Source organism: Lampetra planeri, chromosome 55 (assembly GCF_965212315.1).
Source record: "Lampetra planeri chromosome 55, kcLamPlan1.2.h2, whole genome shotgun sequence".
In the NCBI taxonomy this organism is placed as follows: Eukaryota; Metazoa; Chordata; class Hyperoartia; order Petromyzontiformes; family Petromyzontidae; genus Lampetra; species Lampetra planeri.
In genome coordinates, this window is record NC_136161.1 from 90,466 (window position 1) to 116,652 (window position 26,187).

General features: G+C 52.3%; 1 protein-coding gene across 1 annotated transcript; it reads right to left on the bottom strand.

The window, feature by feature from the left end:
- Positions 1-3,731: 3,731 nt before the first annotated feature.
- Positions 3,732-25,875, bottom strand: LOC144735421 (sulfotransferase 1 family member D1-like). The gene is made up of 8 exons (XM_078617823.1): positions 25,287-25,875; positions 22,040-22,193; positions 20,301-20,435; positions 17,993-18,090; positions 15,676-15,802; positions 7,066-7,160; positions 5,877-6,057; positions 3,732-4,590 (listed from the first exon to the last, which is right to left on the bottom strand). The coding sequence occupies exons 2-8, from the start codon at positions 22,167-22,169 to the stop codon at positions 4,475-4,477; spliced, it is 882 nt and encodes a 293-aa protein (XP_078473949.1). The 5' UTR covers positions 22,170-22,193; positions 25,287-25,875; the 3' UTR covers positions 3,732-4,474.
- Between the last annotated feature and the right edge of the window lie 312 nt (positions 25,876-26,187).

Here is a 26,187-nt window from a genome sequence, read left to right on the forward strand (position 1 = left end):
TCGTCTTTTCCCTCGAGGACTCGTCCAGGGAAAGCTGCCAGAATCCCGACGAGAGGTCAAGCGTAGAAAAAAACTTTGCCCCAGACAAGGCATCGAGGGAATCATCCATACGCGGCAGGGGGTACGCGTCTGCCACCGACACTTTATTAAATTTGCGAAGATCTACACAAAATCGCAATTTCCCATCCTTTTTCTTCACAAGGACCACCGGCGCGCCCCACGGGCTGTTGGATGGGGAAATAATGTCAGCAGCCAGCATATCCTCCACTGCGCCGCGAACATGATCCCGCTCCGTCGGACTCAACCGATGCAGGTTCATCCGAATCGGAGCGGCATCCCCCATATCAATATGGTGGGAGAGCAAGGAGGTGCATCCCAAGTCGAAATCGTCCGAACTAAAAACGTCGGAATACTTTTCCAACAGCACGCGAAGCGCGGACCGTTGGTCCCCAGTCAAAGACGCGTTTTCCTGGCACAACTCGGCAATCCACCTATCATCCTGCGCCGTGGAGGCCGAGACCCCTCCTACAAGGCCCCGGCAGTGCCGGTCGTCATGGGCCGTGAAAGCCGTCGTAGCGTGAGCCAAAACCGTTCCGGCCGGTACACTAACATTTTCCGCGCTTCCATTCAACACTTGTAAAAACGGAGGCTGACCCCGCCGGACAATCGTCTGTGCCCCGACCAGCGTCGAGCCACCCGTTATAGCCATGGACGGCGATAACAACACACCCGCTGCTCCCTCAATGCCAGGCACAGGTTTCCGATACCTCAACGGAATAAGCATCTGCGAACCAGGTGGAATATCAACAGATACCTCGGACAGCGCCTGTACCTGGCAGACAAGAGCAGACTGGCCCCAGGGCGACAGCAAGAATGACATTTTCCGACTCCCCGGTAATTCAATACAATTATGATTCACCCTTATTTGAATGGGCATTTTTGCCAGGAAATCGGTCCCCAACAAACAGGGCACCGCGAGGGACCTGGATATCAACACGGTCCCTGAAGCCGACACCCCCCCAATTGATATGCTGGCGTCCACCTGGTCCACAATGCCCATACTTCCCCCGTTCGCCGCCATGCAAGAGTCATAAACCGGTCGCACCCTCCCCGGCGGAATGGCCAGGAGATGGAAAATGACGTCTGAGATAATAGTCCCGGACGCACCTGAGTCCACCAAAATGCGCACATTGACCCCTTGGATCGAAGCAGGCACAGTGGACGACCCAGTAGCGGCCGCCACCACCCTCCATGCCAATTTCCGCCACTGCGACAGCGAGCGACACGGGTCAACCACCGCCCCCCCATTATTAATGGCACACGGACCGCGCGGCGATGGTGATGCATGAGATGACAGGCCTTGCCGGATGTCTGATGCGTACCGACTTGCCTGTCCTGGATGGTCCTGCCACGTCGCGTCCATGGTCGAGGCCTCCTGCTGGGGCGGCCGCAGAATGCGAGCCCAAAAATCTCTGGCGAAGTGGCCTTTACGGCCGCAGCGGAAACACGCCAAGTCGGTTCGCCGTGCAGCACCCCCTCTGTCTTGGCGCTCCCGTGCCGGCGGGCCGGAGCGCAACCCCACTCCCCCTCGAGCAGGCCACTGGGTGGATGCCGTCGTCAACTCCTCAGGACTCCTGTCGTCTCGAACGTAGACAGCCTTCTTCGGGTCCCATCCCGTCGCACCGCCTTCGACCGAGGGGCCCCCCGTCCAAGCTGACACCTGTTTCCACCGTCGCAGGTTAAATTGGCACTTAGCCGCCGCACGGGACGGGTCATGGGGATGTCCAAGTCCCTGGATAACTCCAACATCTTTCCCAATATCAGGGGTTCCAACAAATCGGGCTCCGTCTCTGGATATGCGGCCATAGCTAGCTCCATCACGGCGCCCCGGAATGCCACCGGCGATTCTTCAGGTGCCCGTTGCCGCTGCATGAACCTACAATGAGCATCGTAGGTTCATTTCTTCAAACACCCCCTGTAGCGTCCTCTTCTTTTCGGCCTTGATGGAGCAGAAGAACCTGACGGACTCGTCGTCAAGAAGTGTTGGCAGGACCTGCAAGGCTTCCGCGTCCGTCCATTTCGCGGATCGTACAGCCGCTCGAAAACGGCAGGCGAATGCGCTCCAATCTCCGCTGATGGAGAACTCTTTCACAGTTGTTAGATGATGGCTGCGGGTCCTTGCTCCGCCGTCTTCCGTCGATGGTGATTTGTGCGGCAGTGACAAGTTGGCATCACTCCGCAACGTGTTCAAAATGGCGGCTCCCCGCGATGGAGGCAGAAAGATGGCGGCTTCCCACCATTCCTCCTCAGCCACGCCCAAGATGGCGGTTTTGTGCCGCGTGTTGGAGAGGGCTGACAGCGACGGCAAGGCCCCAGTCGGATGGTCCCCGCTTGGCCTCCCCGAACTCGTCGTGAGCGTCACAAGGGTGCATAGCTGCGTTAAAACAGCCTTCAGCGACTCAAGTTGGGCCACCACGTGTCGCCATCCTCCATCGGCATCCACCAACGCGGACGGACCTGCTGAGCCGGCAACGTCCTGCACCCCCGGCGCGTCACTCGTCCCTGCGTCGCCTCCTCCCTCCATCGTCGGTAGCGCCACCGCCGGAGGAAGATCGTCTTCAGAAGATGGTGCAGAAGATGGTGCAGGGACGTTCTTTCTTCTGAGCTGTTTTGACATGCCGTTTCACTTCCAACACCAATGTAATAAAAGGACTCTTTCACAGTGTAAATCTCCGTTGACCTTTATTCGGGTTCTTGTCTCTCTCTCGCCCCTATGGCGTCCTCGCTCAGACCCGCGCCTCCTCCACCGTACACCCTGCAGCCACACTGCTGCTCCGCTCCGCAGCTACACTGCTGCTCCGTCTGCAGCCACACCGCTGCTCCGCTCTGTAGCCACACTGCTGCTCTGTGTGCCCCGCACACTCTGCCAGCTCTTCACGCCCGGCTAGCTTCCCACACTCCACTAGCTCTGCTGTGCCCCACGTACACCGCTGGCCGACGGTGCCGTGGCCTTCCACCACGTGGCAATCGCGCCACTTTCTCGCCACTGCCCAGCGTGGCCTCCTCCTGTTTCCACTCCTTCTCAACTCCCCAATCCCTTCCGGTTCTCCGCCTAAATCCTCTCCCTCACGTGACCCAGACTCCTCCTTCTCCTCACGTGACCCAGACTCCGCCCCCTCATTCCTTGCTCGCATTACATATATGCTCCAAGCACGTGTGCTGTTTCATTCAGACGCTGTCGCCTCGACAGACCTGGTTTTCACCTGAGGACGGCTGCTTGCGTTGTGGCCGAAACGTCGTGAGAATTGTTTTATTATGTTTTATTTTTATTATTTTATTACTTCCCTTCTACGTGACTTTAACGAAAGAACCAAGAAGCTGTATCACTAATTTCACAAGCTAAACATGTACACTTAGAACATAGGTTTTCATAGCCTCGCAGTAGGAGTGGAATGCTAAAAAATGTCCACATTATTTCTACACTACTTGACAGCGATTATCACGTTTACAAATATATATTATTTTTACGTGCCAATCTGCTGATCAGATCATGACCAATAAAGCCCCTGATCCGATGTCTTCATATTTCGTGATTGAATTTGACATCATCATGCAATGACGTTTCACTCAAACCACTTTTATGCTTTACCACCAGATAGTGAGCTCGTGCTATTGTTGTATCGTGGCAACCACCGTGATTATTATCCAATTATGAACCTGACACGAGTGACTTGAGTGAAGTTACATTTATTTCAATCTCTGTGTGTATAAGTCCATAACATAGCAGATACAACCATGCCAGATACAAATGAATCAAGTCCAGATAATACCCAGATGAAGCAAAAGTGGATAAAAAAAGCCAGGTAAAACTAATCTCAGATTAAATCATAAAAAAAAATAAAAAAATTCAAGTGTAACCCAAAATATCCAACTGTATAATGTACAGTGTTTACTGTACCTTACCACTCCAATCTGGAAGACTGTGCATGGGGTAGTACTACGCTCTTGTTTCAACAACAACAATTTGATTTTGTTTGACCATCGCAGGACTAGGGCAGTTTTGCCGGTTTCGCCGAATTGGCCCGAGACCACCAGGTAACGTTGGAAACCGGATAATTGTGTGCCGCGTAATCGATTATCAATTATACTTTCAAGTCAATTTCATATTACTTATATTGCGCAGCTCAAGAAAGGTATTGACATGAATTTCTCACCTCTTCTGGAAGTGTGAGATTGCCTTCTTCCCCATGATATGTCTCGAATTTTTTGTAACTCAGAGAGTGGTAACCCGACATTATTATTACCTGGAGGATTCAGCCCTAAATGCAATTCTGGACACAATTATTGTACAGCATTTTGGAATGCAATGAGCATGAATGACGCTATATATATTGTGAAATTAGTATTGTTATCATTACTTAAAGCCAAATAAGATAATGGATACAGTCAGGAGCAGAGGGAGAGATGCGGGCCTTCAGGGCAGGCTGTCCCTCAGGCGCAGGTCAGTGGCGGCCATTTTCTCTTTGTAGTCCTGCTCAAAGGTCTCCAGCTGAGCCGCAGAGAAGTGATTCCTCCAGTCACCCACATCCCCTGCAAAAACAAAACAAAGACAAAGATTCCCGGTATAGGCTTAACAAACTGTTGGGCTAAGTTTCGATTTAAAGCTTTCGTGACTGCAGGGATTCATCTTCTTGGTTCTTTCGGTAAAGTCATCACGTAGAAGGGAAATAATAAAATAATAAAAATAAAACATAATAAAATAATACAATTCTCACGACGTTTCGGCCACAACGCAAGCAGTGGTTTGGCTGCTACAGCTCCTTACTATTAAAATTCCTTCCCGTTATTACTGCTAACCCTACCTCCTCCCTTTGTTGCTGCTAATCCTACATAATGCACGGGCATAATATGACTTTGAGACCCCCCCCTCCCCCCTCCTACGCATTCCACAAGTAGTGACTAATCCCATATCTGCATTTTCCATAAATATGCAAAATTCCTCTGTTGATATGCAAATTCCTTTGTCAAGGCACTCTTCCTCCCCTAACCCAGCTTAAATATACGCTGCCAAGCTTGGTAGTGTTCATTCAGACGCTGTTTTTCCGACAGACCTGTTCTTCACCTGAGGACAGCTGCTTGCATTGTGGCCGAAACGTCGTGAAAATTGTATTATTTTATTATTTATATATTTTTTATTTTATTATCTCCCTTCTACGTGACTTTACCGAAAGAACCAAGAAGATGTTGGGGTAAGGGCTGTTAGTGAGCACCTATGAAGACACACAAGGGCATGGGAGGTCATCACCACGCTCGACAGCCTTTGTCGACTTTGGGGAGGCCCAGGGCCAGTTCAGATTATCATCACCAATGTTGGCTGTGAGCCGGAATCGAACTCGGGTAGCCGGGGCAGGGTGCTGTAATTCGTCACCATCAACAACCGCCACTCTCCACTAAGTGATGGTGACATCACCACGGCGATTGTGCCAGGCTATGTGTACTTTTAATGCCACGTGAAGTGTCGAATGCCCAACTGGCAGGAGGTCATGCGACAGACCATAGGTGGACCGATTGAGATGACTGGAAGATCTACCACCTATGCCCTCTACTATGAAAACTTGCTGTGTTTTAGCCGCCCGGTGCTCGGCTCATTGTTGTGAGCGTCGCTCCTCTGCCCTCCGTTGGGTAGTTGGAGGCAACTGCCTGAGGCAACTGCCTCCAACTGCCTCCAACTACCCAGGAGCGGCATTCACGAGCCTACTGCTCCACTGAGGCCGATCCTGACACCGCTGGTATGAAGATCATCCCCATCCTACCACCACCTTCATTATTATCACAATGCGCCCCAACTGAGCCTCCAAAAACCTTGTGATCTTTACCCTTGCGCATGAAGGGCGACACGGAGTGGTCCAAGAACTCGGTGGGCAAGGTGCTGTAGTTCGTCATGGGGTTGTCGCGCATCATGGTGAAGGTGCTGAGCTTCACCACCTCACGCAGCTGCTGCTCGGACAGTGGTCGCTCCAGGAAGTCGGCGATGCGGGACACCTCACGCATGGGGTCCTCAGCACACACAAGGGGGAAAGAGGAGGTGGCAGGAGCTTTACGCTCACAATCAGTGACGAGGCTAAGGGACTAAACAACTTGGGTCCCTAGGCTTTTTATAAAGACACACAGCCAGCCCCAAATTGTCTGTGGCGGTTCGCATTGGACCCATTTGGGAAGAGGTCCAAAAAAAACTAATGGGGGGCTGCCGAATACTACTCTGATCATAATTGAGCGGGCCTGTCGACTGCTGCCCCATCACAACACAATAAAACTAAGAGAAAGATCCCCCGTATAGCATTAACAAACTGTTGGGGTAAGTTGCTGTTTGCGAGTGACACCTTTGAAGGCTGGCACAGCTCACGAGGGGGTGGGAGGCCACCACGCTCGTCCGTCATTGTCTCCCTGAGTGGCGAGGTTTACTACACACCGCACCAGGTACAAATTTTGAGGCTGAGTCGACCTAGGGGAGGCCCAGGACTGATTCAAATAATTGTCACTGGTGTTGGCCGTGAGTGGGAATCCAACTCGGTCGGCTGGGGTTCATAGCGTAGTGCGCTAACCGCTGCACTACCGCTCGCCACGGTACGTAATAAATTCATACTCACAATACATAATGAATGTATGCATTCATCAACTCATGCTTGTGATGTCGACTGATTTCAGCCCACACTACAATTCCCTCCACACAGACCTCTGAATGTTTTTGTTGGATCATAATAAGAAAAACAGTGAAATGTGGTGGCATTGGCTAAGATGACCACTTTGCCTTGGTTCTGACTCAGGCCATGTCCACCAAACATCAATATTGTAAATGTCGTGGGTTTACTCTCCAACACAACGGCGTGCTGAACTAGTAACTACTAATTGGTTGTGTCGGGCGGTGGCGGGTTTACCGACACATTTATATCTAGGCGATCTAACCAAAAAAAAAGACAAACCTCTATTTTTGGTCCATATTTTTAAAAGTCGTTTTAAAGTCTGAGAGCCGTGCTACTTATGTCCTAGACTGCTCTGCGACCTTACTTCCTTCATGTCCTCGAAGAAGAGGTAGAGCATCCGATGCCGCTCCCTCACGTTCCACCACCCGGTCACGTGATCATACCACGGGCCGAAGCACACTGTGGGAAAGGGGATGTGGAGCAACCGTGTTGACACATTAAAAGTCGCGTCAGGATGCAATAAATTGCATCCCTCTAGGTCAGGTGGCTGGTCAGGACTCTAAAGTATTTGACTTGTCCAGTAGTCCCTTGGATAACAGTGTGACATCCTCCATAATAGGGTTTTTTGGGTTTTAATTGCGTAAATATATAAATGTATCGTTAAAAACATCATACTGAGATTGTAAATGTTGTGGCTTGGCTCTCCAACACACTGGTGTGCTGTACTAGTGACGAATTGGCACGTTCTGTTTACGTGACAACCCTTAATTGTTGGCTGTGTCTGGCGGTGGCGGGTTTTAAGGACACATTTATAAATTTACACGATCAAACCCATTAAACCTGTATTATGAATGGTATATGTGTTTACGTTATGCAAGTGTAATGTAGTAACTCGGCGGAAGACGACTTCACGGGTAACACACTCTTTATTTTACCAAACTCGTTCACAGGTGACTAACACCCACTTAGTATCTCGGGTGACAAACACCCACTTAGCTACCCTGGCGACTAACGCCCACTGAGCTACTCGGGTGACCAACACCCACTTAGCTACTCGGCGACTAACGCCCACTGAGCTACTCGGGTGACCAACACCCACTTAGCTACTCGGCGACTAACGCCCGCTGAGCTACTCGGGTGACCAACACCCACTTAGCTACTCGGCGACTAACGCCCGCTGAGCTACTCGGGTGACCAACACCCACTTAGCTACCCTGGCGACTAACGCCCACTGAGCTACTCGGGTGACCAACACCCACTTAGCTACTCGGCGACTAACGCCCACTGAGCTACTCTGGACACTCCCTGCCCGGGGTGTCCGTCTTGACTGTGGGTCCCCAGCCCGACCCACGTGGGCGTCGGACCCCGGGTCCCACAGTCTCGCCTCCGAGCCACACAGGGCCCCGGTCCCTACAAGGACGGCGGGACTAGGGGTCTCGGGGCACTAGGTCTTCAACTCCGTCTTCGGTCTTCAACTGGATAACTCTCCCCGAGTGCTCTCGCGCGTCCCCCTTTATACCCCACCTGCGGACGTCGCTGCGAGCACCCATCCTATTCGACCAATCACTGGGCGCTGGCTACGATCCTGTTTTCCCACATCTCAGCATGCCTCACCACCCACGCCGCGCCGCCCCGTCATCTGTCACTCCCGGCGCGCGCGTCCACACCACGCCCACAACGCGTGCCCAACCCCGCACCCCGCGCCGCCCCGTGATCCATCACTGTCACAGTCGGCGCACGTCAACACCACCACTACATCACCCCCTACCACATAGCTCGCAGCCGACCCGGCTGCTATAAAAATATACAAACCCCCCTGTGTGCCCCGTAACACAACACAACAACAAGAACAACAACTAACGTAACAACACAACACAACGCGAACACTACCATCCGCAACCATCAACCAATGCCACCGCGACAACAGAACAATATATACAATCCGGCGAGTGACAATAGCAATGTGTATGCAGAAAGAAAAATAAATGGAATTTTTTTTTTTTTTTTTTTTTTTCTTTCTTTCTCTCGACTCGTGCAGCGTCCCATTCTTTCCGAGCGTCCCTACAACGGGACATTACCCCGGCAGAGGGGAACACCGGGCGAGCTCGGTGTCGAAAAAAAATGTCTTCATGAAAATTGTTGTGCCCTAGCCCGAGTCCGCCTTGCCGGTCCGTCGTACGGCACTAGACGCGGTTGAACGTCCGGTGGTGCCGGCAGTTCAGGAAGACATTGGCCAGGCATCGAGGACCCGTGCGTGCCGCGGGGTTCAGGTTCCCGACGGTCAGCAGCCGTCAAGCCCGAGGCACCTGGGGGTGGGTCAGGTGGAGACACGTGAGGATCAGCCTGCGACACCTCCCTCCCCAAGTCGACGGTCACATCACACGCCCGGTCGTTACGGCACAGAACGGGGTCACACGGTGCCGCATAGGGCTTCAGTCGGGAGGGGTGCACGTACCAACGGCGTTTTTCCCATTTAATCTGTATACTCTGGGGTCGTGCAACCCGCACAATTTCCACCGGTCCCCTCCAAGGTCTCAACAATTTGGGGGACGTAGCCAACGGTGCATGTGGACAATGCAGCCAGGCCTTATCGCCTGGTTTCCAATCATGCGTATGCACCCTCCGCCCATGCAATCTCTCGTTCGCGATTTGCCGAGACTGCGAATTCAACCTCGCCGCCTCCCGCGCTTCAGTCAATTTGGCGATATTAAATTTGATGTGGTCTGCCAATTTTGATTTTGGGAAATCCCCAGTTGGACGTCCATGGCCGGATCGGCCTCCCGCCCATACATAAGAAAAAATGGGGAAAACCCCGTCGCCGCATGAGGGGCCATTCGATAGGCCGCGAGTACCCCCGGCACCTGTAAGTCCCAATCAACCTGATCGTCGCAGACCTGTTGGCACAGCATAGACGTAATCGTCCTGTTCAGACGCTCAACCATCCCGTCAGTCTGCGGGTGGTAGGGGGAAGTACGCACTTTCTTTGTACCCAACAGGTCGCACACCTCGCGCAACAAAACGCTCGAAAAATTATTTCCTTGATCCGTCAGCAAGCGTTCGGGGGCGCCCTTGTCCAAAACATAACCCTGGACGAAGGCGTCCGCCACCGCTGCAGCCGACTGGTTGGCGAGTGGCCATGCCATGGGCCATCGGGTGAAGTATTCTACGCCAACCAGCAGGAACCTATTTCCCCTCGGTGTAGCAGGAAAGGGCCCCAAGATGTCCAACGCAACCAATTTGTTTGTGCGCGAAACTTGAATGGATTGCAGCGGTGGATTAGCTGCCAATGGTGGCGGTTTTCTTTTGGCGCACCCTACGCATCCCTTAAGAATGTTCGCCACGTCGTTACCCATCCCCGGCCAATAATAGTCTTGCTGGATTAGGGCGAGCGTTTTGTGAAAACCCAGATGCATGAGCCGTTCATGAGCTGCCAGAACGACCCTACCCCGCATAGCAACAGGCACAACGAGCACGTGACGCCGGGACATGTTGTCCCACTTCATCAAAAGGCCCTGTCTGCACACCCAGGAACCGACCCGCGCATCCCCTACCTCGGGAGCGCCAACTTTTCGACGTAGCGTAAGTAGGGAGCTGTCGGACATTTGGAGACGGCCCCACTCAATGAGGGGCAACGACAACAGCGAATCCCTCCCCGTGGGAGCGTCGACTCCCAGGGTGTCAGTGGCGGCGAGCGCAACTCCCGGGGTGTCGGCGACCGGGGGTTTGCACCGCGCCGATCCCAACAAACATGTGCAGTCCGTGCACGGTGGCAACCGCAACAAGGCGTCCGCATTTGAGTGTCGCAATCCCTTGCGGTAAATCGTCGTGAATTGGTAGTCCTGAAGGACCTCTAACCATCGGGACAATTGGCCCGATGGCTGTGCCACGCGCATAGCGTATTGTAGAGCCGCATGGTCCGTATGGACCGTAAAATGACGGCCGTAAAGATACGGCCTGAATTGCTGTGTAAAAAACACAATCGCTAACAATTCACGACGAGTCACGCAATAGCGTTGTTCGGCGGGGGAAAGAACTCTACTACCGTAGGCGACCACCCGTTCAACCCCCCCGACCACCTGTGAGAGCACCCCCCCCGATACCCGTGTTGCTGGCATCTGTGTCAAGCAAAAACGGTTGTGTGAAATCGGGGTAACACAAGGGGGGAGCCTGCACCAAGGCGTCACGAAGGGAGCAGAACGCAGCCTCCTCTTCCGCCCCCCAGTGAAACCGCACACCCTTAGCCGTCAAAGCGTGCAGGGGCCTGGCTATGGTGGCAAACTGCTTGACAAAACGACGGTAATAGGAGGCGAAACCAATAAAACTGCGAACCTCCGTGACCGAGGTTGGCGTTGGCCATGAGCTGACGCAGTGCGTCTTAGCAGGGTCTGTCGAGATCCCTGAACGACTCACGATATGGCCCAAATACCTGACCGATTCCCGAAGCAGAAAACATTTAGCCGGTTTAAATTTAAGCTTAGCGGAACGCATCCTGAGGAACACCGCTCTCAGTCGCTGGAGGTGCTCCTCAAAAGTCCGACTGAAGACGATGATATCGTCGAGATAAATCAAACAGGTGTCCCATTGGAGGCCCGACAAAACCAATTCCATGAGTCTCTGGAACGTGGCGGGAGCGGAATGTAAGCCCATGGGCAAACGGTTGAATTCAAATAGGCCACCAGGTGTCCGGAAAGCGGTTTTAGGTTTAGACTCGTTATCGAGTGGCAATTGCCAAAATCCGGAAAGCAGATCGAGTGTGGAAAAAAACTGTGCTCCCGCCAAGGCATCCAGCGACTCATCCATCCTGGGGAGCGGATACGCATCCGCCATCGAGATTTTGTTTAAGCGGCGGAAATCGACACAAAACCGCAAGGACCCGTCCTGTTTTTTAACTAGGACAATAGGAGCACCCCACGGACTAGAAGAGGGTGAAATGATATCGGCCACCAACATATCATTAACCGCCGATTGCACATGCTCCTTCTCGGCTGGGCTGAGCCGGAAGGGATTCTGTCGAATAGGGGCCGCGTCCCCTGTAGCTATGTGGTGGCGCAAGAGGTCCGTGCAGCCGATATCGTACTTATGTTTGCTGAACACGTCAGCAAACTCGAGTTGCAAACCCCTCAATGCTCCCAATTGCACTTTGGACAAGTTAGCAGAACCGGCACACAACGAGTCCAACCACTCTGTCCCCTCGTCACTTGGAGGATGCGACTCGACAGTGAAATCTGCTTGAGCCACGAGCCGTTCCTCAACGGGTAGCGGCGCGGCGTGAGCCAGCACCGTTCCCTGCGCAATTACGGCCGGCCGCGACCCCGTATTCAGGACCATTACGAATGGCTCACTGTCCCCTCTCACCATGGTTTGAGCAACCGCTAAGTCGAGGCCCCTTCTGGCCCTGTTAGACGGCCCCAACAGCACCCCCTGTGCCTCCGCACCCACCTCGAGTGGTTTCCTCAACCGAAGGGGTACCAACATTTACGATCCCGGGGGCACCCGTACAGTCTGAGTTGCCAGCGCCTGCACCGTAGCACAAACCGTGCGTATTTTGGTAGGGCTCGTCAAGAACGCAACCCGCCGACCTGACGGAAGCTCAATGCAGGCCTGATCTATGAGAATTGTGATGGGCATTTTGGACAAAAAGTCCGTACCTAGCAAACAGGGAACGGCCAGCGATGATGATACAAAAATAGGGCCCGCCAATTTGATGTCACCAATGCAAATAGTCGCCCGAATCTGGCCGATGATCCCCAGGGATCCCCCATTCGCCGCATAAAATGGCACGTCCACTGGCAGAAGGGGTCTACTTTGGACGGGAAGAATGTTATAAATAAGGTCCGAAATGATAGTGGCCGACGCACCCGTGTCCACAAGCACCCGGACCTTAACCCCGTCAATAAACCCCGTTACCACGGACGACCCAGCCGACGCAGCCACTATCCTGTGGGCCAATTCGGACCATTCGACTGCTAGCGGGCCGTGTACGGACCCCCCTCGCCGAAGTGAACCCCCGGCACCCAGCCGCGAACCCCCCACCGCCAAGCGGCGACCCGAATGTGCCGTGTTAGTGGACCGAGCGTGTGAGGTGCCGCGACTTGCCGGGTTTTGTTGGGATGACTTGTGGGCCTGGTCGTCGTCCCGACGTGGTCCTGTGGCGCGCTGATGCGGGGCCCGGCACCCGGCTGCGACGTGACCCCGAAGGCCGCAGTTGTAGCAGACGACGAGGGACGCCGTAGGTTTCGGTAAGCTCCAGCTTGCGGGATGAACGTGTGGGCGAACGACCTCCCGTTCTCCACTCCCCCGGACGCGATGCAGCGAAGGCCTGCTCCTGATCCGCAGCTGGCTGAGGTTCGGCGATCGTGGCGGCCAGTGCCGCGTTCCCCGCCAATTTGCAGACGACCCCCGGCTTGCGTTTGAGGACCTCGTACGCGTGAATGCTCGTGGCGATCGCCAGGGAGCAGATATCCATTTCGTCCGCCACATTGATGGGGACCCCCAACTCGTGGGCCAACGCCAGCAGCTGCTCCGTCACCATGGCGTCCTTCCCCTCCTTGTCCATGCGGGGAAAAGCTGCGTCCGCCAAGGCGAGCAGCGCCGTGCGATAGGCGAGCGTCGTTTCTCCAGCCACCTTTCGCCAATCCTAGAACTGGTGGCGACAGGTGGAGGGCGGTCCGAACACCTTCGCCATCAGGTGTAGTGCGGCCTGGAGCGTAGAGCGGGACGACCTTGCAGCAGATGTGAAGGCTGCAAGCGCGTCGTCGTCGAGCATCGCTGGCAACGCACGCAGGGCAGTGGTGTCGGACCACCCCGACATTTCCTGATGAGCGAGGAACCTTCGTTGGAAGGCTCCCCAGTCGCCCCCATCCGCCTTGAACGCCGACAGCGCGGGCAATCTTTGCTGGAGGACCCGATCGTCGTCGACGTCGGAGAGATTTTCCCGCGCTCCGCTGTAGTTGTGTAAAATGTCGGCTCGGTCGTCAGGCGCAAAATGGAGAGCTCCGGCGCGCGCTGATGACGTGGGCTGCGCTGAGCGGAGGTCTCCGGCCACGTGGTGTCCGTGCTTCCCGCCAATCGATGGCGGCCCCTCAAAAACGGCGGCAACTTCCAGACTTTTGGCGCGAAGCGCCTTTTGGCGGGATCCCTCCAACCTCGCTTTCTCCACCAACCCCGCAGCCGTTTTTTCGCTCGCCGGAACGGAGATGTCCGCCAAGACAGCGGCGGCGGCGAGTAGCAACTCCGCCAACCTGGAGTGTGCGTCTTGGAGGCTGGTGTCGGAGGCGAGCGGAGCGTCGGCCATCACCGCGAAGTGCTGCATCGGCGGCAACTCCTCGTCCTCTCCTCCCGAGGTTGGTGTCCCCGGTACGCCGTCGTCTTCCCGACCTCGCTCGTGGGTACGGGTAGTCTTCCTCGTGTCCATTCTTCTTGAAGACAGGTTTACTTCTGACGCCAGTTGTAATGTAGTAACTCGGCGGGAGACGACTTCACGGGTAACACACTCTTTATTTTACCAAACTCGTTCACAGGTGACTAACACCCACTTAGTATCTCGGGTGACAAACACCCACTTAGCTACCCTGGCGACTAACGCCCACTGAGCTACTCGGGTGACCAACACCCACTTAGCTACCCTGGCGACTAACGCCCACTGAGCTACTCGGGTGACCAACACCCACTTAGCTACTCGGCGACTAACGCCCACTGAGCTACTCGGGTGACCAACACCCACTTAGCTACTCGGCGACTAACGCCCACTGAGCTACTCGGGTGACCAACACCCACTTAGCTACTCGGCGACTAACGCCCGCTGAGCTACTCGGGTGACCAACACCCACTTAGCTACCCTGGCGACTAACGCCCACTGAGCTACTCGGGTGACCAACACCCACTTAGCTACTCGGCGACTAACGCCCACTGAGCTACTCTGGACACTCCCTGCCCGGGGTGTCCGTCTTGACTGTGGGTCCCCAGCCCGACCCACGTGGGCGTCGGACCCCGGGTCCCACAGTCTCGCCTCCGAGCCACACAGGGCCCCGGTCCCTACAAGGACGGCGGGACTAGGGGTCTCGGGGCACTAGGTCTTCAACTCCGTCTTCGGTCTTCAACTGGATAACTCTCCCCGAGTGCTCTCGCGCGTCCCCCTTTATACCCCACCTGCGGACGTCGCTGCGAGCACCCATCCTATTCGACCAATCACTGGGCGCTGGCTACGATCCTGTTTTCCCACATCTCAGCATGCCTCACCACCCACGCCGCGCCGCCCCGTCATCTGTCACTCCCGGCGCGCGCGTCCACACCACGCCCACAACGCGTGCCCAACCCCGCACCCCGCGCCGCCCCGTGATCCATCACTGTCACAGTCGGCGCACGTCAACACCACCACTACACAAGCAAGTGCCATTTTCGGCCAATCAAAGGGCTCGTAAGTGGGGCTGAGCCATGCCCGCAGCCAATCAGCAACGCCCATTTATGAGCGTTTAGACCTCCACTGGGCTTTGTTACATTATGTTTTCTGTTTCGGCAGTGGAAACAGCTCTCTTGTAGACTCAGTGATTATTCACTTATTTTTCAACTTATAAGCGTATTCATTGTGATTGCAATTTTTCTATTGCCGCTCACGGCCAACACCAGTGACGATTATTTGAACCAGTCTGGGCATCTCCAAGGTCGCCTTATTGATTAGTACCTGGTGCGGCGTTGAAACATCGCAACTCGGGAAACAACAGCGGTCGGGTGTGGTGCTGGTCACCCACCCATTCGTGTGCTGTACCGGCCTTAATAGGTGTTGCTGGCTAACAGCACTTGCCCCAACGGTCTGTTAAGGCTAAACAGATCATTTTTGTCTTTGTACCTATATGTGTGTGCGTGGTCATGTCGAAACTAAGTTGCAGGCCACGTGAAATGAATTCGGTTCCTCACTACCGGTATAGTAGTGGGGGACCAGCAGGGACTGTGGTTGCAATAACCCAGGTGCCTTCACCATTGCCGGTTATGAAACGATGCAGGTATTCCTCCCAGGTGCCAGGCTCCGGCTGCAACTTGTTCATTCGTTCAAAGTGGAAGGAGGATACGGCGTTGTCTTTGGCATTACGTGCAATGTAGATCACCTGGGGAGGAGACAGCAGATGTAGGGGTTGGGGAGAGTGGCACAGGGAGGCACTAAACTAAAACTGCATTCCCTGTTCACCTTGGGGTGCGAGAGGGATGTCCTCTGGCTCCTACATTATTTAACATCATCTTTAACCACGTAGTTCCAGAAACTTTACATGGCTATACCCGAGGAATTTCCATCTGGTACAGATACAATGGGATGCTGATCGATGCCTGGTGTGGTCGAGGGATGGCTTACTATTGGTGAACTAGGTTACGTATACTAATGATTTGGTGATTGCTGTTCATTCAGAGGATGAGTTGGAGGTGCTCCTGCTGAGCCTGGAATGTGCCACTAAGAGATGGGGTCTTACCATCAGCCCCACCAAAACTAAGCACCTTCCTGGGTATTTTGTGCCATGAAACACTCCACACCCTCAGCTCTCCATTGGTGATGGAGCAGTTGTGGTGAGAGAGGAGAGTTTCCCATATTTAAAGCCAGCTCAGGTTGACACCAGAGGTCTCCCTCCAAATCAGTCGGGCGACATTATATATGCATCGGCTGCGTAACGCTGAATGGAAGCTACCTGTTCTGTCCCTCCACACGAAGCTTCGGGTCTTCTCGGCCACAGTCATAACCTCCTCTCTCTACGCTTGTGTAGGTCTTTCTAAGTTCTTTATTAACTCATATAGTTTCACATCTCCTTCGTCGGCATCACTCAATGTCCCTCCGTACTCTTCAACCCACAACTCCCCATCAACATCACTAAATGTCCCTCCGTTCGCTCACTCCGCTGGCTTCGCTCGCTCTCCTTCTGCTCCTCCAGCGACCCTCCTCTCTGCTCTCTCTTTCTCTCCAGCTCTGTCGCTCTTTGTTAACTCTGTCGTCCCACTCCGTCGTAGCTCTCTCCACCAAGGTCTGTGACTCCTCTGCTATCCTACGCTGTACTCGCTCCGTCCACTGATACTCTATCTAATACTCTCTATGTCCACTGCTACTCTAAACTATACTCTCTTTGTCCACTGCTACCTTATACTATAGCCACTATATCCGCTGCTCCGTCTCTCCCTCTGTTCGTCACTCGTCCCAGGCACCAACTCCCGTTTTTCTCCAGGCTCTCCGCCTTTGTCCCTGAACCAATTGCCCTTAATTAATTGGATCATCCCCCGCTTCGCTACTCGCCCCCAGCCCCCAGTGCCACGTGGCGTTGTTGTTGTAGACACAGCGGCGCCAATTTTAGACACCCATACCTCTCGTCCAATCACCGGCCTGCGTCCTCAATTACCCCTGGCTACCTGCGGCCCCCCTTAACTACCATGCCACCTTAATTGGTACAACAACAACAGTAAGTCGTTCAGCGCCCTGTGTCCCCGTTTGCCCTCACTGTCCGCCACGTGCACGCATCTCAACCCAGCGCGTGACGCGTGTTTCTCAAGTCCTACACTTGTAAAATGTGGACCCCTCTAATGGAACATCTGAGCTGGTTAGAAAGATTCAGGCTGGCGTACCTACGATCCATCCTGGGTTTAATCAGGCTGGATTGTGTGAGCGCTGGGAGCCATCTCCGCGTCGCCACGTGGCCGATGGCTCACGGAGACTCCCGACGTGGCCCAACTTCCAGCTCTCACTAACTCCCCCGAGCCCCTTCTGGCTCCCGCTTATATCCCCTTTCCACGTCACCCAGACTCCGCCCTTCGCCACACCCCTTAAGAACCTTCCAGATAATACCCCTCCCTTAACGCCCCCCGGCTCCGCACTTAAACCCTGCCCCCGATGCTTCGTGGCGCCTGATTGGCTTAGGGGCTGGGGCGGCGAAACCCCACATACACTCGCATTACATCTGTGAATGCAGCCCAAAGCGGGTGGTAAACGCCATCTAAGACTTGAAGTGCCATACGGATATATGAGTTCGGGGACGCATTGGCTTAGGTGTGAGCGTTGGGTTAAAGGGATTATCCTGTAACACATTGTGAGTGTACTACCATGGTAGCTTGTCTGGAAATGAAAGAGAGACCAACCCTATTGAATCGCTTCAGACGAATGGTCTCGATTTATCTCGATAGACTCGAACCCACACAATATACACGGAAGTGGCCTGGCTAAAAAAAAATATGATCGTGCCGCCAATGAAGGGCAGCCTGGAAAATCAAGCAAGAGACTAAGCGTGGTGGTGGTGGTGGTGATGGTGGTGGTGATGGTGGTCCACCTTGCAATCGTTTTCCCAAAACGAGGGAGGCACCAGCTGGTAGGGCAGGTGAGTCTTAATCGTACGAGGAGACGGCAAATCATTCAGCACCTCCACTCCTGGAGATACATGACCACGAACATCACAATCGCAATCAAAATATTTAAACTAAACTTTTTTTTTACTTTACCACTTCTAAGGCTCTTTATTTCAAAAGCGACCTGGTCATCATAGCTCAACAAAGTGGCGGATTACACTGGGAAACAAAAAAATAAAATTCTGGCCTGGACTTTTGCAGCTGTTCTAGACTAATTTCAGAGTGCTGATTCCAAATCTGATCTCAGATTTGCTCTATCACATCTCATTTTTATGCTATAGGCATACCCCATTTTAATTGATTTTACCCGAAATTAACTCTGTCACTTATGATTGCAAGTTGTTGCGAGTCAGTGACTGCTTTAGTGTTAAAATATGGTGCTGTATTTTTAGGATAGTGTGTTTATAATATAATTTTATGTAGATACCCACACATATTTAATATTTTTCTTCTGCAGTTTTTATTGAAAATACAATATTTTATATCTCAAAAACCTGATGTGGGAGACAAAAACTGATGCCAGATTGGGAATCAGCACCCCAAAATTACCTTAAAACCGTTGGAAAACCTTATTCCAGCTGCAAAAGTCCAGGCAAAAAAAAACGTTTTTTTGTTGACCAGTGTTATCAATAACGACACATTGACTTGATGTAGCCAAAAAGCACCATTATTATGAATCAGCAATTCGACTTTCTTTTGGCTGCAATCATATTCCACGTGGTGATGATGTAGTAGACATTTATTTTGATGCCACTTCGTTGAGCTATGATTCGTGATGAACAGGTCACTTTTGAAAAAGAGCTGCATCGCTCAGTGGAGCCTTACCTGGTAAAATAAAATGAAAAATAGTTTTGTTTTAGTCCGGATCTCTATGAGTATGGGTCTCTGTGGGTCTCTATGAGTATGGGTTTATGTGGGTCTCTATGAGTATGGGTCTCTTTGAGTATGGGTCTCTGTGGGTCTCTATGAGTATGGGTCTCTGTGGGTCTCTATGAGTATGGGTCTCTGTGGGTCTCTATGAGTATGGGTCTCTATGAGTTGATTTGCGTGGGTCTTTATGAGTATGGGTCTCTGTGGGTCTCTATGAGTACGGGTCTCTGTGGGTCTCTGAGTATGGGTCTCTATGAGTATGGGTCTCTGTGGGTCTCTATGAGTATGGCTCTCTATGAGTTGATTTCCGTGGGTCTTTATGAGTATGGGTCTCTGTGGGTCTCTATGAGTATGGGTTTATGTGGGTCTCTATGAGTATGGGTCTCTTTGAGTATGGGTCTCTGTGGGTCTCTATGAGTATGGGTCTCTGTGGGTCTCTATGAGTATGGGTCTCTGTGGGTCTCTATGAGTATGGGTCTCTGTTGGTCTCTATGAGTATGGGTCTCTGTGGGTCTCCATGAGTATGGGTCTCTGGGGGTCTCTATGAGTATGGGTCTCTGTGGGTCTCTATGAGTATGGGTCTCTGTGGGTCTCTATGAGTATGGGTCTCTGTGGGTCTCTATGAGTATGGGTCTCTGTGGGTCTCAATGAGTATGGGTCTCTGTGGGTCTCTATGAGTATGTGTCTCTCTGAGTACAGGGTCTTTGTGGAGGTTTATGAGTATGGGTCTCTGTGGGTTTCTATGAGTATGGGTCTCTGTGGGTCTCTATGAGTATGGGGCTCTGTTGGCCTCTATGAGTATGGGTCTCTGTGGGTCTCTATGAGTATGGGCCTCTATGGGTTGATTTCTGTGGGTCTTTATGAGTATGGGTGTCTGTGGGTCTCTATGAGTATGGGTCTCTGGGGGTCTCTATGAGTATGGGTCTCTCTGGGTCTCTATGAGTATGGGTCTCTGTGGGTCTACATGAGTATGGGTATCTATGAGTTGATTTCTGTGGGTCTTTATGATTATGGGTCTCTGTGGGTCTCTGAGTATGAGTCTCTGTGGGTTTCTATGAGTATGGGTCTCTGTGGGTACGGGTCTCTGTGGGTGTTTATGAGTATGGGTCTCTGGGGCTCTCTATGAGTATGGGTCTCTGTGGGTCTCTATGGGTATGGGTCTCTCTGAGTACAGGGTCTCTGTGGGTGTTTATGAGTATTGGTCTATGTGCTTGAGTATGGGTCTCCTCTGAGTGTTGGTCCATGAGTATGGGTCTCTGTGGGCCAGGTAATATCTGAAAAGAGCTATGTAGCTGAATGGGGGACTTACACCTGGTAAAAGTAAAACATAAATAGCTGAGTTTAGTTCGCTGCTGCTGTCACCTTTGCGAGACGTCATGTAATTTGTGTCCGTCCACTCCATGAAGACGATCCTTTCGTACACGGGGCCGCGTTTGCAGTGTTCTACGTCTACTCCACTCTGAATCAGATCCACGATCTCCTGGATCCACGTCGTACCTAAGAGACGTAGGGGATGGGCGGAGGGGGGGGCAAGATGGAGGTGGTGATGATTATGAATGTGGTAGTTGTGGTGTTGATTATGATGGTTGCTGTGGTGGTAATGGTGGTGGTGATGAAGATGGTGGTCATGATAATTAGGAATGTGGTAGTAGTGGTGATGATGTAGTAGTGATGATGGCACTAGCAGTGATCGTGATGAATATGTTGATGATGGTGGTGATGGTGGTGATGTTTATGAATGTGGTAGTTGTGGTGTTGATCATGATGGTAGCAGTGTTTGTGATGAAGGTGATGCAGATGGTGTTGATTATGATGGTTGCTGTGGTGGTAATGGTGGTGGTGATGAAGATGGTGGTCATGATAATTAGGAATGTGGTAGTAGTGGTGATGATGTAGTAGTGATGATGGCACTAGCAGTGATCGTGATGAATATGTTGATGATGGTGGTGATGGTGGTGATGTTTATGAATGTGGTAGTTGTGGTGTTGATCATGATGGTAGCAGTGTTTGTGATGAAGGTGATGCAGATGGTGGTGATGATGGTGGTGGTTATTATTATTATGAATGTCGTGATAGTGGTGATGATGGTGATTATGGTGGTAGCAGTGGCGGTGATGAAGGTGGTGGTTGTCATGATGGTGGTTATGATGATGAATGTGTTAGTCGTGGTGTTCAATGAATAGCTCCGTATTGCCTAAACAACTTTTGTTCGGCCGGATAGAGAGGGATAAACGGGCGCGGCACGGGCTAGAGAAGAGATGGAGTGACGTGGTACAGGAGGATGTGGAGCTGAGTGGACTTGCCGATGATTGGTACCAGCGGTGTCAAGATCGGCCTCTGTGGAGGAGGCTCGTGAAGGACGCTACTGGGTATTTGGAGGCAGTCGCCCTCCAGCAACAAAGGAGGGCAGAGGAGCAACGCTCACAACAACGAGCGGAGCGCTGGGTGGCTAAAACATAGCATGTTGATACAGCAGGGGGCACACGTGGTGCACCGGCAAGTCATATCAATCATTCAACCCATGGCACCTGCTCGGTCTGTCCTGTGACCTGCCAGCGGGCATTCGACACTTCACCATCATCAGCCTGGCACAGGCACCGTGGTGACGTCACCACCACTTCTTGGCGGTTGGTGTTGTTGTAGATGGTAGAAGTGGTGATGAAGGTGGTGGTGGTGGTGGTGTTGTTGTAGATGGTAGAAGTGGTGATGAAGGTGGTGGTGGTGTTGGTGATGAAGGTGGCGGTGATGATGGTGGTCGTTAGGATGTTTATAAATATCGTAGTGGTGATGATGGTGATTAAGAAAATGGTGGTAGCAGTGATCGTGATGAAGGTGGTCGTGGTGATAAAGGTAGCGGCGATTATAATATGTACCGTATTAAGGTAGTGGTGGTGGTGATTATAATAATGATGATCATGCTAATTCTGATTGATGGTGATGATGATGAAGATGATTATGATTGTCATCGCGATTGTCACGATGCTTATGAAGGTGGTGAATGTTGTGGCAGTGGTGGTGGTGATGATGACGATGATAATGAAGGTGGTAGTGATGCTGATGGTGGTGCTGATGGTGGTGCTGCTGCTTTTGTTAATACTCACCCGCCTTGGGGTAAGTTGCTATCAGGAGGTCTCCGGGCCTGGCTTTAAACGACTCCACCAGGCTCCACTCCCTCGCTATGAAGTCCAGCATGGCGACTCCATGCACCGGCAACAGTTTGGGCCTCTCCATACCAGCAGCTCAGCAAGTAGGATGCTGGGAGAGATGGGAGCAGATGAGGAGGAAGGAAAGCCGTTGGTTGAGTCGTCTGCCCGTTATTGATCCCGAGGACTTCGTTGTTAATTACAGGAGACCTGGGTTTGAGTCAGAGTTTTGTATACATTGGAGTTCATCAGCGATCTCCCAAGCTACGCACTGCCAATGGAAGCCCCCTTGTGTGTTTGTGTGAAGGTGAGTGTGTGGGGGAGCGGTAGTGCAGCGGTTAACGCGTGGAGCCACGAACCCAGGTTCAAATTTCCTCTCACGGTCAAAACCAATGCCGGTCATCTGAACCAGTCCTGGTGCCCGCCTCAAATGATTAAATGGAGCAGTGCGTAAAAACATCGCGGCCGTGCGTGGTACTGGTCACCAACCCCCTCCATAGGCGCTGCTACTCGCTAACAGCACTTGGCCAAACAGTATGTTAAGGCTACACGGGGGATCTTTGTCTTTGTAGTGTGGGTTATTTCGTTTCTTAAAGCTCACAGAAGAGGGCAGCACATTCCCACCTACTCGGTCACGTGAGAGAAACGTTTGTTGCCTGGCAGTCCAAACCGTTTTTTAGCAAAATTTGAATGTTCATGTTCTGATTACGTATACCTATGCGTACGTCTTCAGTTTGTCTTCTTGTTCCATTCCGATGATGCACATGGTACATTCTGATGACGCTCATTTGTTGCGATGTACCACATACGGAACGGGAATCAAAGCTAAAATTAAAGAACTATCGGTACCTCGGCTCCCACAATGCCATGCTTCTGTGGCACAGTATTGGCGCCAACTATTGGAGAGTGGTGTGGCATATGTGTACATCATCAGGTTTTATTCTGGTTCTGTTCCGATGATGTACATGGTAAGTTCTGATGACGTTAATTCGTTCTGATGACTTATGTGGTACATTTGTACCACGTACGAAACTGGAAGCAAAACTAACATTAAATAACTATCGGCACCTCGGCTCCCACTGCCATCTTTCTTTGGCGGAGTTTTTGCGTCAACTATTGGAGAGTGGAGTGGCCGTCGTGTCACTACGGTTCTCTGCGGTGAATAAAGACGTCTTCATGAACAACAAAGGCGAAGCTTTAACTGCGCCTCTCTGTAAATAAAGTTAATGCCAAGCCGCCCGCGTGGGTTCCGAGATGCGGCGGTGAAAGGGACCCCATCATAGACTCATCACACAGAGACCCACAGACTCACCACACAGAGACCCATAGACTCACCACACAGAGAACCGTAGGCTCACCACAGAGACCCATAGACTCATCACACAGGGACCCATATACTCATCACACAGGGACCCATAAACTCGCACAGAGACCCGTAGACTCGCACAAAGACCTATAGACTCACACAGAGACCCGTAGACTTGCACAACGACTCATAGGCTCACCACACAGAGACCCGTAGACTCGCACAAAGACCTATAGACTCACACAGAGACCCGTAGACTTGCACAACGACCCATAGGCTCACCACACAGAGAGCCATAGACTCAGAACACAGAGACCCATAGACTCATCACACAGAGACCCGTAGACTCACCACACAGAGACCCATAGACTCACCACACAGAGACCCACAGACTCACATAGACCCATAGTTTGTCATCCCTCCACTGCACCGCCAATGAGCACGTTTGGCTACTTACATCATCAGTCTGTCAACTCCAGATGCCTGGGTGAATCGTTTGCTAAGTGTTGCCCAATCCTAGCCGGCTGGCTTAACAACTTAATAACGTTGGAGGAGGTGGGCATATCCACACTTTACCCCACCACCACCACCAGATGATCAGCTGATCACAGACTCACTTCGGATGAACCCATTCCCATTGCTCGGGGGATAGAGGTGGAGGGAGGGAGTTATCGATTTTAACCACCCTAATTTGAACCCAGCATCTCAGCTCTCTGACTTATACACCGTGAAACCACAGTGGCTAGGATATGTTAAATACCTCGCCTGGTATACAGGAAGTTGTGGGTTTCGTTGTATTCGCTTTCTTTTTATTTTTATATATCTTATATCTACGTTACTTTACCGAAAGAACCAAATGATATGGGGCAAGTGCTGTTTGCGAGCACCTGTCAAGGCCGGCACTGTGACACACGAAGTGGTGGGTGGCTAGCACCACGCCCGGCCGCCTTTGTCTCCCCACTGGCGATCTTTACTACACACCACCGCACCCGGGTCTCATTTTGTGGCAGAGTGGACCTAGAGGGAGGCCCAAGACCGGTGCAGATAATCGTCACTGGAGTCGGTGACCTTGAGTGGGAATTGAACTCGGGTCGCCGGGTTCGTAGTGCAGTTCACAGTCCACTGCGTGCCCGCTAGGCACTCTTGACACACTCAAATTTCATGCATGTAATTTGAACTTCTTATGCACCGTACGTCGCCAACCGTGCTTATAATCGAAGGTGTCTCTGTGTGAGTCTGGTGTTGCTGTGTGAGTCTGTGGGTCTCTGTGTGAGTCTGTGGGGTCGCTGTGTGAGTCCGTGGGTCACTGTGGGGTCTCTGTGTGAGTCTGTGGGTCTCTGTGTGAGTCCGTGGGTCTCTGTGTGAGTCTGTGGGGTCGCTGTGTGAGTCCGTGGGTCACTGTGGGGTCTCTGTGTGAGTATGTGGGTCTCTGTGTGAGTCTGTAAGTCTCTGTGTGAGTCCGTGGGTCTCTATGTGAGTCTGTATACTCATTTATGTTGAACTTCTTTCGCACCGTACGTAGCAAACCCTGCCACTCACCTGATATAGCCGCACACACTCGAACAAATACACTCACACTGACACACAGAGATAATTAGTTTCCCTGTGTGTCAAGTAAGTGTGACCCGTTCTGCTCAACACACCTGGGCGCGCATTAACCTGGATGCGGACAAACAGCTGGGCGTGGATGAACCACCTGAACATGCATGAACCACCTGAACACGCATTAACAACCTAAACACGCATGAACAACCTGAACACGCATGAACCACCTGAACACGCATGAACACCTCGCACGGATGAACAATTGACACGGGCGAGAAACCTGAACGCGGATGAACAAACGAACGCTGGTGAACGCCCCGACACGCGTGAACATCTGAACAAGAATGAACCCACCTTAACGCAGACGACGAACCAACCCCGACGCTTGAAATCCCACAGCCTCCGCCTTGCGGCTCAACGGTGGCGCGATGCGATGCCAAACTCCCCCCCCCCACCGACGCCGGCAAACTGAGAGCCCAGAGCGGATGGAGACCTCGCCTACGCGACACAGGCCGCGGTGCCTCACAGCTCAGGGGTTGGGTGAGGCTGTGGGTGAACTCCCGTTGCTGCTTAAGAATCAGAGTGGGCGGTGCGTGGGGTGGGGGTTTGCGCTGTGCTGACCGAGGACACGGCGTTCCCCCACACCCTGGCCCCACTCGCACACAAAAGCAAAGATCCCCCGTATAGCCTTCAATGTGTGCCTATGTACGTCTCTCTCTATGTATCTCTGTGATATCTGTCCCTACTTATGTGTCTGTCTATATGTCTCTGGTTCTGTGTTTTATCTCTCTCTCAAATTTAGCATTCTCAGGAAGAACGTAATCAACCAGGTAGGGTGTTGACTGTTATGTTATCCGACTCTCTGTTGTATTACATGACAATTCTAAGTATACTAGATTTGTGTTTCTATTTCATTTATACCTGATGGTGATTGCTTGTGTTGCAATCGAAACGTCGTATGCTAGTATTTAATTTATTATTTTCTCTTTATACGTCACTTTACCGAAAGAACCACAGAGTAATTCATGCAGTCACGAAAGCTCCAAATTAAGCATACTTCAATAGACAGTTGTGGCAAGTGATGTTGGCGTCCAATGAAGGTCGGCTCAGTGACACACGAGGGGGTGGGTGGCCAGCAACCACGCCCGGCCGCCTTTGTCTCCCCAGTGGTGATGTTTACTAGACGACACGCCAAAAGCTCATTTGAGGCTGAGTAGACCTAGGGGAGGAGGTGTGTGTGGCCCTGAGCGGGAAT

Coding starts and splice junctions, on each gene's coding strand:
- LOC144735421 (XM_078617823.1), bottom strand. CDS start 22,169: ATGGAGAGGCCCAAACTGTTGCCGGTGCATGGAGTCGCCATGCTGGAC. Junction 20,436..22,039: donor AGCAACTTACCCCAAGGCGG/GTGAGTATTAAC, acceptor TACGTCTCTTAG/GTACGACGTGGATCCAGGAG. Junction 18,091..20,300: donor TTACATGACGTCTCGCAAAG/GTGACAGCAGCA, acceptor ATGTATCTCCAG/GAGTGGAGGTGCTGAATGAT.